General features: G+C 40.9%; 1 protein-coding gene across 1 annotated transcript; it reads left to right on the plus strand.

The window, feature by feature from the left end:
* Nucleotides 6,796-8,088, plus strand: LOC107640031. Its single transcript, XM_016343579.1, has one exon. It carries the CDS (start codon nucleotides 6,796-6,798, stop codon nucleotides 8,086-8,088), a length of 1,293 nt encoding a protein of 430 aa, XP_016199065.1.

Consider the following 13,316-nt stretch of genomic DNA (forward strand, 5'->3'; position numbering starts at 1 on the left):
ACATTTTTTTCAATTCTAAATTTAATAAATAAAAAAAATTTAATTTTAATACACTGATAATTTTGTGTGTATATTTAATTATATATTACTATATCTGTAAAAACAATTACTTCTTAACCTTGATCACTTTTTGTTCTCATTAGGCTTTGTTGGCTTGTTTTGTGTGGTTTGCTCTTGTGTTGTTAAGACTTAGCAGTGGATTGTGTAGGTGGTATTGTTTTGTTCTCTTTTGCTGGTTTTGTAATTTGGTTTCTTGTTTCCCTCATACTCTTAAAGGGGTTTAGGCGAGATTCTGTACTATTAAACAAACAACTTCTTAATATTCATTATATAAATAATTATTTAAAAAAATAAATATAATTAAATAATTATATAAAATATTTTATACTATTAGTATATTAGAATTAGATTTCAAGCTGATAAGAATAATTAATGTTATGATGAGAGTGTTACAGGTAGTTCTATTATGAGTCAACACAAGTCACACCTTTAGTACAAGTCACACCTTTGGCACAAGTCACACTTTTAGCACTAGTTACACCTTTAGCACAAGTCACACCTTTCCACACCCTTAGGCAATTTTCCAAAAGCTCCCATCACTCTCTATAATTAGACGCATGTTATTGTACTGAATTGATTTTTTCATTCATTCTGCTGAGTAATCAATTAAGTTCATTTTTCTCTGTTCTCTTTCTCAATCTTCAGTCTCCTTTCTTCTTCAATCTTCACCCTCTAAGATCTGGTACCTTTATGGTATCAGAGCTTAGCTTCTGCGAAATCACAAATTCAGAAGAGTTCAAGCTAATTCAAGCTGAGTCACGATAGCTCAAGGATTTGTAGCAACACCGATCTCAATGAAGTTGGATGAGAAAAATTTTCTACAATGAAAAGACCAGGCATTCTCAACAATTGAAGGAAATGATATGCTAACTCATGTTACAGGAAAAGGAATCCCTCAGCAATACCTAGCAACCGAAGACGAGACCGATGTAGCGTTGAATCCGCAGTATCAACAATGGAAAAGACAATATGCTTTGCTCAAGTCATGGCTCTTGGCTTCGATGAGTAAACCGTTTACCACACGGATGGTTGGATGCACTTACACGCATCAAGTTTGGAAGAGGCTTGAAGATCATTTCGCATCTCAGATCAAAGCAAAGGTAATGCAGTTAAAACACAAGCTCAGTACTCTTCAAATTGGAGCATCTGTAACTGAGTATGTCCTTTCAATTAAGAGCACAATTGATGCACTAGTCTCAGTAGGTGAAGCAATAACTGAAAGTGATCATGTAAATGCAATATTGCATGGTTTAACCGAGGAGTATTCTTCGGTCTACACCTCTATGCTAGCAAGATCTCAGTGCATAACAGTTGCCGAATTGGAAGCCCTACTGTTGACTCATGAGAGCATGCTCACAAGGTTCAAGAAACCAGAGACATTTGTGCAAGCTAATATCACTCAATTTGGCAGAGGAGGTTTTAGAGGTGGATTTTGAGGACGAGGAGGACGCACGTTTAGAGGAGGTAGAGGCTACTTCAATGGAGGCAGATCTCTGCAAGATTCCTCAGTTCAAGAATATACAAATGGTGAATTTAGTGGCCAGACTACAGGTGGCAGAGGACAGTCTAATAGAGGTGGCAGGATGAACAATATGAGAAGTTATCAGGCTGAGAAACCACAGTGTCAAGTGTGCAATAAAATAGGTCACACAGCTAGAACTTGCTGGTATAGGTATAGTGATGACTTCTATGACGGTTACTATGAAAATGAAAATGGAGGATATGGTGGATACAGCAAAGCAAGCAATCAGTCCTATGACAATGAAGGGTACAGCAGTGGAAACAATCAAGTCCCTCAGCATGTGTCTCAGCCTCGTGCCAACTTCTGTAATGTCCTGGCAACGCCTGCCACAATTCAGGATCCAAATTGGTATCCTGACTCAGGAGCTACACATCATATGACTCACACTGAGCAGAATCTATTAGAGAAGGAGGAGTATTGTGGTGATGAGCAAGTTATAGTAGGCAATGGGACAGGTTTGCCAATTTCCTTTGTTGGTAATTTGTGCATTAAATCTGATTTGAGCTCTAGATTATTACACCTTAGAAAACTGTTATGTGTGCCTAAAATAACAAAGAATTTGATGAGTGTATATCAATGTTGCTGTGACAATCAAGTCTTCTTTGAATTTCATGATGATAGGTGCTGCATAAAAACCAAAGACACTCAAGAGATTGTTCTTCAAGGCGTTGTTCACAAAGGCCTTTATAAGTTCACAACTGGTCAAAGCAAACCGGAAGCATACACTTCTGCATTAGAAAATAAGGGTGATGTTCTGATTTGGCATGCTAGATTAGGCCACTCAAACCATAGCATTGTATCACAAGTATTAAAGACTTGTCAAATTCCCTCTTCTGTAACCAAACTTAAATGCTCAGCTTGTATTGGAAAATCCCACCATTTACCTTTCTCTTCTTCTCAAACTGTGTATAACCATCCCTTGGAGCTTGTATATTCTGATATTTGGGGGCCAGCACCCATTTCAGATACTAATGGACATTGGTACTTTGTAAACTTTATCGATGCATTCTCAAAGTATACATGGCTTTATCTCATTAAATCTAGAGCTCAATTAAAATCAGTATTTAATCACTTCCAACAAATGGCTGAATTGCAATTAAATACAAAGTTAAAAATATTGCAAAGTAACAATGCTGCTGAGTATAAAAGCTTATCTAAGCTGTTGCAGGCAAAAGGAGTTGTATACAGATTTTCATGTCCTCATGTTCATCAACAGAATAGAGCTGCTGAAAGGAAGCATCGCCATGTGGTTGAAATGAGCCTTACTTTACTTGCAGGGGCATCCATGCCTACTAGATTTTGGGGAGAAGCCTTTACTACTGCTGCCAAGCTCATAAATATGCTTCCAACACCAGTGTTAGAGGGCATGTCTCCTACTGAAAAATTGTTTGGCAAAACGCCTTCTTATGACCAGCTTCGAGTCTTTGGATGTTTATGTTTCCCTCATCAAAGATCTTACAATAAGCACAAGCTGGATTTCAGGTCCTCACCTTGCACATTCATTGGGTATGGCACATCTCACAAGGGATACAAATGTCTCACTCAGGATGGAAAAGTTATTATCACCCCTCATGTTGTATTCTTTGAAGACAAATTTCCTTTTCAGCAAGCTACACAGCAGGTTCTTAGTAAATCTGTATTAGCTTCTGAAGATGCCTTACCTCCCTCTATTCCAACCATTCCACTCATTCCTAGGCCTTTGTCAAATATAGTTGAACCAAGGCAGTCTCAGTCTCAGCAAGTCAGCTTCAGCCATCCAGTCTCAAGTCAGCAGGTCTCTCCCTGTCAAGCCAGTTTAAACCACAACTCAGCCAATTTCTCATCTTCAACTCTTCCTCAACCATCAACCTCACCCCTCATACCTCAGTTACCAATAGCAGCTTCCTCTATTCTCACTCCTATCCCTATCAATGACATTGAGATACCAATTTTAGAGGATTTTGAACCTCTACCTGCTGCTGTTAATTCTCACTCAATGATCACTAGAAGTAAGGCTGGAATTTTTAAGCCAAAAGTCTTTTCTGCCAGTGTGGAGCCAAGAACTGTGAAGCAAGCTTTGAATTCTCCAGAATGGAAAGCTGCTATGAATCTAGAATATGATGCACTAATCAGGAACAATACGTGGGAATTAGTAAGCCTTCCACCCAACAGAGAAGCCATAGGCAGCAGGTGGGTATTCAGGCTGAAATACAATGCAGATGGCTCTTTACAAAAGCACAAGGCGAGGCTGGTAGCTCAGGGGTATGCTCAGAAATATGGATCTGACTTCACAGAGACCTATAGCCCAGTGGTGAAGCCTACTTCCATTAGATTGTTGCTGTCCATCGCTGTATCCAAATCTTGGGTAATTAGACAGTTAGACGTTAATAATGCCTTCTTGCATGGTGATTTAATGGAGGAAGTTTATATGAGGCAACCTCCAGGGTATGAACAAGGAGATCCTTCCTTAGTATGCAAGCTTACAAAGGCTCTCTATGGGCTGAAGTAAGCCCCAAGAGAGTGGTATCATAAGCTGGCAAGTGGATTAAGGGAGATTGGTTTTGCAGCTACCAAGTCTGATGTCTCAGTTTTTATCAAAACTGTTGATGGACTCCAAACTTATGTGCTTGTGTATGTAGATGATATCATTGTGACTGGTGAATCTTCTGCGCTTGTAACAGATGTGATAGCTAAGCTAAACAAAAAGTTTGCTCTCAAAGATATGGGAGACCTACACTACTTCCTTGGAATTCAAGTAACCAGAACTTGTGATGGTGGTCTAGTGCTCACTCAGCAGAAATATGTTGGGGAAGTATTAAAGAAAGCTGGTATGGTTGGCTGTGCCTCCTGCCACACACCTCTGCCATCCACTGTGAAGATCTCAGCTCTTGGTGGGTCTAGCTTCTATGATCCAAAGCTATACAGATCGATCATTGGCAACCTGCAGTATCTCACAATAACAAGGCCTGAAATCTGCTACAGTGTTAACAAGCTGTCTCAATTTGTTCAAGCTCCTTTGGACTGTCATTGGAGAATGGTTAAACGGGTACTAAGATACTTGAGTGGCACAGCTAGCTACGGCTTACATATAAAACAGGATTCCTCTATGGGCGTAACTGCTTATAGTGACTCAGACTGGGTTGGGGATCCAGATGATAGGAAGTCTACCAGTGGTCATTGTGTCTTTCTTGGCTCAAATTTGATCTCTTGGGCATCAAAGAAGCAGTCGGCAGTAGCTAGATCAAGTACTGAGGCTGAATATCGAAGTATGGCAGATGCAGTAGCAGAGTTAATTTGGGTAAAAACCATGATGAGTGAATTGCTGTATCCATCACCCGAAGCACCAATGTTGTATTGTGACAATCTCAGCGCAGTTTTGCTTGCTGCCAATCCTATCCTCCACTCCAAGTCCAAGCACTTCGAGATTGATCTGCACTTTGTTAGGGATCATGTCAACAATAAAGAGATTCAAGTCAGCCATATTCCAGGGTCAGTGCAGCTAGCTGACATTCTTACAAAGGCAATACCATCAGAGAGCTTTCTCCATTTCCGTGCCAAGCTCATAGTTCATGATCAGCAACTTATTGCTGGAAGTCAGAATTGTTCATCCTCAACAGAGTAGAATGAAGTTTGCTGGAGATGATGATACGTGTATAGCTGTCAACAAAACAGAATAAAGACAAGTAGAGATGATGATAGGTGTTATGATGAGAGTGTTATAGGTAGTTCTATTATGAGTCAACACAAGTCACACCTTTGGTACAAGTCACACCTTTGGCACAAGTCACACTTTTAGCACTAGTCACACCTTTAGCACAAGTCACACCTTTCTACACCCTTAGGCAATTTTTCAAAAGCTCCCATCACTCTCTATAAGTAGACGCATGTTATTGTACTGAATTGATTTTTTCATTCATTCTGCTGAGTAATCAATAAAGTTCATTTTTCTCTGTTCTCTTTCTCAATCTTCAGTCTCCTTTCTTCTTCAATCTTCACCCTCTAAGATCTGGTACCTTCAATTAAAATCAAACATTAAAGATGCTGTATAAAGCTTAATATACATTCATACTCATTTTTAATCAATGACCTACAAACACATTCTTATGCAGTCACTATTGTTCTTAGCTTTGAGTCTTTGACTAGAGAATGCCTATATTTAGATTGAAAAAACTAGCCTCACATCCAGGACAATATATCAAGTATCAACGTCCTAGAAATTTTTTTATTTTTGTTAAGTGCTCATTGCTTGGGTTGAGATTGTCATTATCGCTGTCACACTCTTATTCATGTTCCACTATCACTAATAAAAATTGGATATGTATCTATTTAAGTTTTTATTTTATTATTAATTTAGTATTTTTATAATTTTTAATATTTAAATTAATGAGACATGAATGAAAATTAAATATGGAAGTGGAATGATCCCAATTGTTCATTTTATTCATCATGAATTCAGATTGATTAGGGAATATATATAGGTAGCTAGCTAGCTAAGGTTGTTAGTTCTAACCATTAATTATTTTACCAACATCTTAAATCTTGAGATAAATAATTTTATTAAAAGAATAGTATGGTATTAAATTTTTTATGACAAAAAAAGTACACTTCAAATTCAAAATTGTCTTACGTAAAAACTTGTATTATTAGTGATCCGTTAGGGTAAAGCAAAACAAAAAGTAACAAACTCGAAACTGAACCAACGTATGAACTCTCCCTAAATCTCTCCTCAATTTCGAAAATGAGGCATACAACGGGCGAAGGCCCCATCCAGTCCGATATATGCGTATAACCACCCTCAACAAACTCCATTATATACGAATTGTTCACTCAAGTTGTAGGTACGCAATTCACTCTAGTTTTCTCTTGAACTCTCTCACACTCATACTTACTTGAGCATTGGAGTCCCTTTTCAGGTACCCAACACCGCCTTTCCAGAAGAAGACGACGTTCCGCCCTCATTACTCCAAGGAAAGCCAGTCTACGTATCACCAGAACGTGCTATACCTCGGAGTCTACTTCCATACCGGAACATTTGGTGCTCACCGTGGGGCCGAAGATTCTCTAACCCCACTTTTCTTTACTTTGTATATTTTTTATCTCCTCTTTTTTGTAGGACACAAAAAATGGCGGACGAACAAAGCCACGCTCCCTCCGACATCAACCAATCGGAGATGTTAGCAATCAATGAGGCCCTCAGAGCCGAGAACCAAAGGATGGCCGAGCTTCTGTGACAGATGGAGCACGATCACACCAAGGGTGAACACAAAAGCGCCAAACAAAAAGAGGACAATGATGATCATGCTTCAGAAACCAAGCAAACCATCCCCAAAACAACAAAGACAATCGTCAAAAGAACCAACCCCTTCACGAAACAAGTTATGAACTTCAAAATGCCCGAAAACCTCACCCTACCTTCAACCCTAAAACCCTACCAAGGAATAGGAGACCCAAACGTCCATGTCACTAAATTCTACACCATGATGTTCATGAATAAAGAGTCTGATCCCATCCTATGCCGAACATTTCCAACCTTCTTAGACGGGGCCTCACTCATCTGGTTCTCCAACTTACCCGAAGGTTCCATCTCAAATTTTGACGAGTTGGCCGACCAGTTCGTCAATCACTTCGCTGCCTCAAAAATCTATGTCCACAACTCAGATTATCTGAGCACCATTAAACAAGGACCAAATGAAAGCCTAAAGGACTACATGACCAGGTTTGCAGAAGCAACCAATGAGATACCTAACCTGAATCTCGAAGTTCATCTCCACGCCCTGAAAAGTGGACTCCAACCAGGGAAGTTCCAAGAATCCATTGTGATAGCAAAGCCCAAGACCCTGGCCGAGTTCCGAGAAAAAGCAACAACTCAAATCGAAGTAGAGGAGTTTCGAGCACTGCGGAGAGCAGAAAAGTCCACCCCGAACACGGAAGAGGAAAGACGAAGTAGACACACAACCAGTAAGACAGACCAGAGACCGTTCAGACTAACCCCTAAGTTCGACACGTACACTCACTTTAACAAAAAAAGGGAAGACATCGTGAAAGATATATTGCATTCCAAGCTCATCAAACCACCAAACAGAGCCAGTACTTACCAGGACCAGAGACACGTAGACAGATCCAAATATTGTACTTTTCACCAAAAGTACAGCCATACCATAGACGACTGTGGAATAGCAAAGGACGTCCTCGAAAAACTGGCGCGAGAGGGACTGCTAGACAAATATATAGACACCCGCGGGCGAAGAAAAAATGCTGAAGACCTCGGCCACCAGCAAAAAACAATTGACAGTTCCCGAGACAAGGGAAGAAAGGTAGACAATGATAACAATCCACCCCGCAGAATAATAAACTGCATTTCTGGTGGTTTTGCAGGTGGAGGGTGTACGAACTCGGCCAGAAAAAGGTCATACCGAGCTATGATGACTATGACAGAATCAACTATACCTCAGCAAACCAGCAAGGACAAACCAGGAATATCATTCATTTGTGTGTCAAGTTTCTCTCGCAGGATAACAAACTGGTGACAATCCACGGAGACCAAAAGGAACCCAGACAGTGCTATAACGCCAGCCTAAAGAGCGAACAATCGAAGCATCCTGACCAACAGTATGTCCAGGCAGTGTATAACTCGGCCCAACTACCTCCTCTGGCAGACCTAGATCCAAGGACAAACCACCAAGAGCGACCAATGCCACTTGACGACCTCACTAAGGTGCATTTGACGAATAACGAAGACAAATACACATACCTCGGAAATACCCTAAAAGGTGCAGAAAGAGAGCAAATGATGGAACTCTTAAGGCAAAATGTCGATCTGTTTTCCTGGACACCAGCAGATATGCCAGGAATAGATCCAAACATCATCTGCCAAAAACTGGCAATCAACCCGTCAATCCGCCCTATAGCTCAAAAGAAAAGACACCTCGGCACCGACAAAAGACTAGCCTCTTTGGAAGAAACCCAGAAATTGCTAACAGTTGGATTCATTAAGGAACTCCGATACTCCACATGGTTAGCCAACGTAGTGATGGTAAAGAAGAACAACGGTAAGTGGAGGATGTGCGTGGACTATACAGACCTTAACAAGGTCTGCCCAAAGGACGCATACCCCCTCCCATGCATCGACAAACTTGTTGATAACTCCTCTGGTTTCCAATGCCTAAGTTTCATGGACGCCTACTCTGGTTACAACCAAATCCTAATGAATGAGGCCGATCAAGATAAGACTGCCTTTATCACTGACAATGGTAATTTCTGTTATAAGGTTATGCCATTTGGACTTAAAAATGCAGGTGCCACCTACCAACGCCTCATGGACAAAATCTTCTCAGAACAAATCGGACGAAACATAAAAATCTATGTCGATGATATGGTGGCAAAATCAACGCATACAGCAAACCATGCCGAGGACTTAACAGAGATATTCCAACAATTCCGAAGATACAATATGAAGCTCAACCCGGAGAAATGCGCCTTTGGAGTACAAAGCGGAAAATTCCTCGGCTTTATGCTCACATGCCGAGGAATCGAGGCAAACCCCGAAAAATGCCAAGCCATCCTTAATATGCGCAGCCCGAGGACAGTCAATGAGGTGCAACAACTAACCGGCCGACTTGCAACATTGGCAAGATTCATACCTTGTATAGCGCAACGATCGCATCACTTTTTCATAAACTTGAGAAAACAAGAAAAGTTCCATTGGTCCGAAGAATGTGAAGCAGCTTTCTCGGAACTCAAAGCTATACTTACAACTCCTCCGATCCTCCAGACACCAGAAACAGGTAAACCATTACATTTATACTTATTCATCACTAATCATGCTATCAGTTCTGTATTAGTAACAGAGACACAAAAGCAACAATACCCTGTATACTTCGTCAGCAAATCACTTCAAGGCACCGAGATCCACTACCTAAAGTTAGAGAAGTTAGCTCTAGCTCTTGTCATGACGGCCAGACGTCTGCGGCACGATTTCCAAAGTCATACCATCATAGTCAAAACAGAACAGCCTTTAAGATAGGTACTGACGAAACCCGAACTAGCAGGACGGCTAATCAAGTGGTCAATCGAACTGTCAGAATACGACATCCAGTACCAATCCAGAGGTGCCATCAAATCACAGGCACTGGCCAATTTCATTGCAGAACTCATCCCATAAGACCAAGCTCCTAAAGATAACCTATGGACACTATACGTCGATGGAGCCTCAAACAGCAAAGGCTCCGGAGCAGGGATACTACTTGAAAGCGATCAGGGAATACAACTCAAACAATCACTACAATTCGCCTTCCCTGCAAGTAACAACCAGGCAGAGTACGAAGCCCTAATAGCAGGACTACAGCTAGCACACACCATGGGAATAAGACAGATAAACGTCAAATGCGACTCCCTCTTGATGGTACAACAGGTAACGGGTAACTTTAAGGTAAAAGACCCCCTACTTGAAAAGTACAATACAATGGTCAGTAACCTTATAAAAACTTTTCATAAATTTAGTATTTTCCATATATCTTGGGAACAAAACAACAAAGCCGATCTACTTTCAAAATTAGCAACCACAAGGAGTCAAAACAAAACTCCTATATTATCACAACTAACACTGGATGAGCCCAGTGTTACGCTAACAACAGTTGCAAGTGTTTCGCAGGAAGATGACTGGAGAACACCACTCATAAACTATCTAAAAACAGGACGGGTTCCAAACAACACCCAAGATCCAAAGAAATTCAAAAGACGAGCAAGCTTCTACACCATACTTGGAGCCGAGCTATACAAGAGAGGATTTACAAGACCCCTCCTTCGATGCCTAAACACAACCGAAGCAAACCTAGCCATGGATGAGGTCCACGAAGGAGTCTGCGAGACACACATTGGCGGCCGAAGCTTAGCCACCAAAATCCTCCGAGCTGGTTATTATTGGCCGACAATAAAGCAAGATTGCATACACAAAGTCAGCCACTGCGATCAATGTCAACGTCACGCGCCAATCATCCACAACCCAGCCAAGCAGTTACACACATCCGAGGTATGCTGGCCGTTCAACAAATGGGGGCTAGACATTCTCGGACCATTTCCTCCCGCTCCAGGCCAGGTTAAGTTCTTAATCGTTGCTATAGATTACTTTATCAAATGGATAGAGGCTATACCATTGGCAAAAATCACTTCTAAAAAAATGATCTCTTTTGTATGGAAAAACATACTATGCCATTTTGGTATCCCTCAATTCATTATCACTGATAACGGCAGACAATTTATAGATCAACGATTCACAAACTTTTTACAAAATTTCAAAATAATCCAACAATTCTCCTCAGTTAAACATCCACAAACTAACGGCCTAGCAGAGGCCGCCAATAAGATAATTTTGCAGGGCCTTAAGAAAAAATTGGAAGACTCAAAAGGAGAGTGGGCTGAGCTCATCCCTGAAGTAATTTGGAGCTACAACACCACCGAACAATCATCAACAAGAGAAACACCCTTCAGACTGGTGTACGTGAGCAATGCTATGATACCAATTGAAGTATCCCTACAAAGTAACAGAACCACAAGTACAAACGAAAGCAACAACATAGAAAGAAGGAAGGACGAGCTCGACCTCATGGAGGAAGATCACGACAGATCAACGCTCCAGCAACTAGCAACAAAACGAGCTATAGCCCGAAAATACAATAAGAAGATCAAACCGAGGACATTCTCGGAAGGCGACCTCGTACTCAGAAAGGTCGAAGACATACGAAAGCCGTAAGGACATGGAAAACTAAGTGCAAATTGGGAAGGACCATTCAAAGTATACAAAGTCGTCGGCAAGGGGGCTTACAAAATACAAAAGCTCGATGGAGCTATCCTACCAAACACATGGAACATATCATCTTTAAAGTTATATTTTAGCTAATGTATAAGTCGGATACGGTGATGCACTCTTTTTCCTACTACCAGATTTTTTCCTAAGGAGGGTTTTGCTGGAGAGGTTTTAATGAGGCACACCACCCCGCACTTTCCAACAAAATAATACTATGAACTATAAATCTATCTCTATTGCACTACTTCATCAAATTTCCAACAAAATAGAAAAATACCACCTATTGGGTACCCAAGCAGACTTATCAAATATCAAAAAATGAAAGTGAGTATACCAACTCAACACTCTCACAAGCCTATAACTCAACCCATCAATCAGCAAACACAATCTATCCAAACCCAATACAACCAACTAATACAAAATGATAACAAACACTTGTTCAAATATATTAAACGAGCAAATAAACAAACCCCTACTCAGGGAAACAGTCTCAATCGCGTATTCACAAAAAGTACTAACATCGGCCTTCAAAAGGCACCACAAACAAAACATAACTAGTACAAAAAACTAACATACGTAAATCAAAGTTTTTCAAATAACTAGGAATCCGGATTCTCGCCCTGACCCTCAACATCGTCATCATCCTCAACCAATTCACCACCAACGATAACTTTACAAGAATCCATCCTTGACAGATCGCCATCTGGCACCAGGAACTTCGCCTGCTCAACGGTCCTATCAAACCCAGCTGCAAACATTTTGAGGCCATGATTTTCCTTCTCATCTTTAGCTTGTTTCTTTTCAACTCCAAGCACAATAATCCTAGCTTCAAGAGAGGCCTTTTCCTCACCAGATTTCTTCAACGATGCCTCAGCCTCTTTTAGTTTCTCCCCCAGTTGGTTCACCAAATCCAATGCATCACGAAGCTTACCACTCTTTTCCACATTCTCACGCATAAGTTGATCCATTGCAGCTTTGTCAAATACAACCCTGGAGGGCTTCAATTCCTTGGTACAACCAACACACATTAAGCGAGCCCCAATAACCTGAAGAAAAGCGCAAAAGTAAACACCAGCAAAACAATACAACACAAGAAGCAAAGCCATACAATATACCTATAAATACTGGGCCACTCCAACCTCGCCAACTTCGTGAATGAGCTTAACATCAAAAGGGTTCTGAACATGCTCGTCAGCCATCACAGTGAAAGGAAAATGCTTGCTCCACAAGGATGTCAAATCATCATTACCCCTATAACTATGCAATACCTTCTGATTCTCTGTAAACTTCGTCACTTGATCGAGGTTAACCTCACCCTCTATTTCTTCTTCGACCACATTTTTTTTCTTTACCTGCCCTCTCTTCCTCTTAAAGTTAACCTTCTTGGGGGATGGCTGATTGACCTCAGCACCCTTCTCCGCCATAACCTGACTAGTCGAGCCTTGCTTCTCGACGTCCTTAGTCCGAAAAAAAGCACGCAGACTGGACAAAGTCACTTTTGGTGCCTTCTCAACTACAAACATAACAAAAATACATCAACATTTACAAACACAGAACATATACATACAACAATAAAAAACAATTACCTATATATTCATCAAGAGCATCCCTATCACCTTCTAACTCAAGGAGCTCAACGACGGACAGCAAACTCGAAGAAGAAATATGATTAACTAAAAACTCCACAAGCATCTCATTCTTATACTCCATTCCGTCCATACCAGGTATCTGCCTAGGCCTAGGAACCCAGAACAAAGGAAATCTCTCCAAGAAACACTCGTCAACAAACCAAGGATACTCCCCTTCAACAATGCCTACCTTCAAAAACATGGATTTAAATCCCTTATACGAAGACCTATACAAACTAAATATAGCTCGGCCAGGGACACTCGCAAGATTCAACCAACAGCCCCTCCTAACCCCCTTACATTGAAACAACGCAAAGAAAAATTC

The sequence above is a fragment of the Arachis ipaensis genome, chromosome B05, assembly GCF_000816755.2.
Source record: "Arachis ipaensis cultivar K30076 chromosome B05, Araip1.1, whole genome shotgun sequence".
Lineage (NCBI taxonomy): Eukaryota > Viridiplantae > Streptophyta > Magnoliopsida > Fabales > Fabaceae > Arachis > Arachis ipaensis.

Coding starts and splice junctions, on each gene's coding strand:
- LOC107640031 (XM_016343579.1), top strand. CDS start 6,796: ATGGAGCACGATCACACCAAGGGTGAACACAAAAGCGCCAAACAAAAA.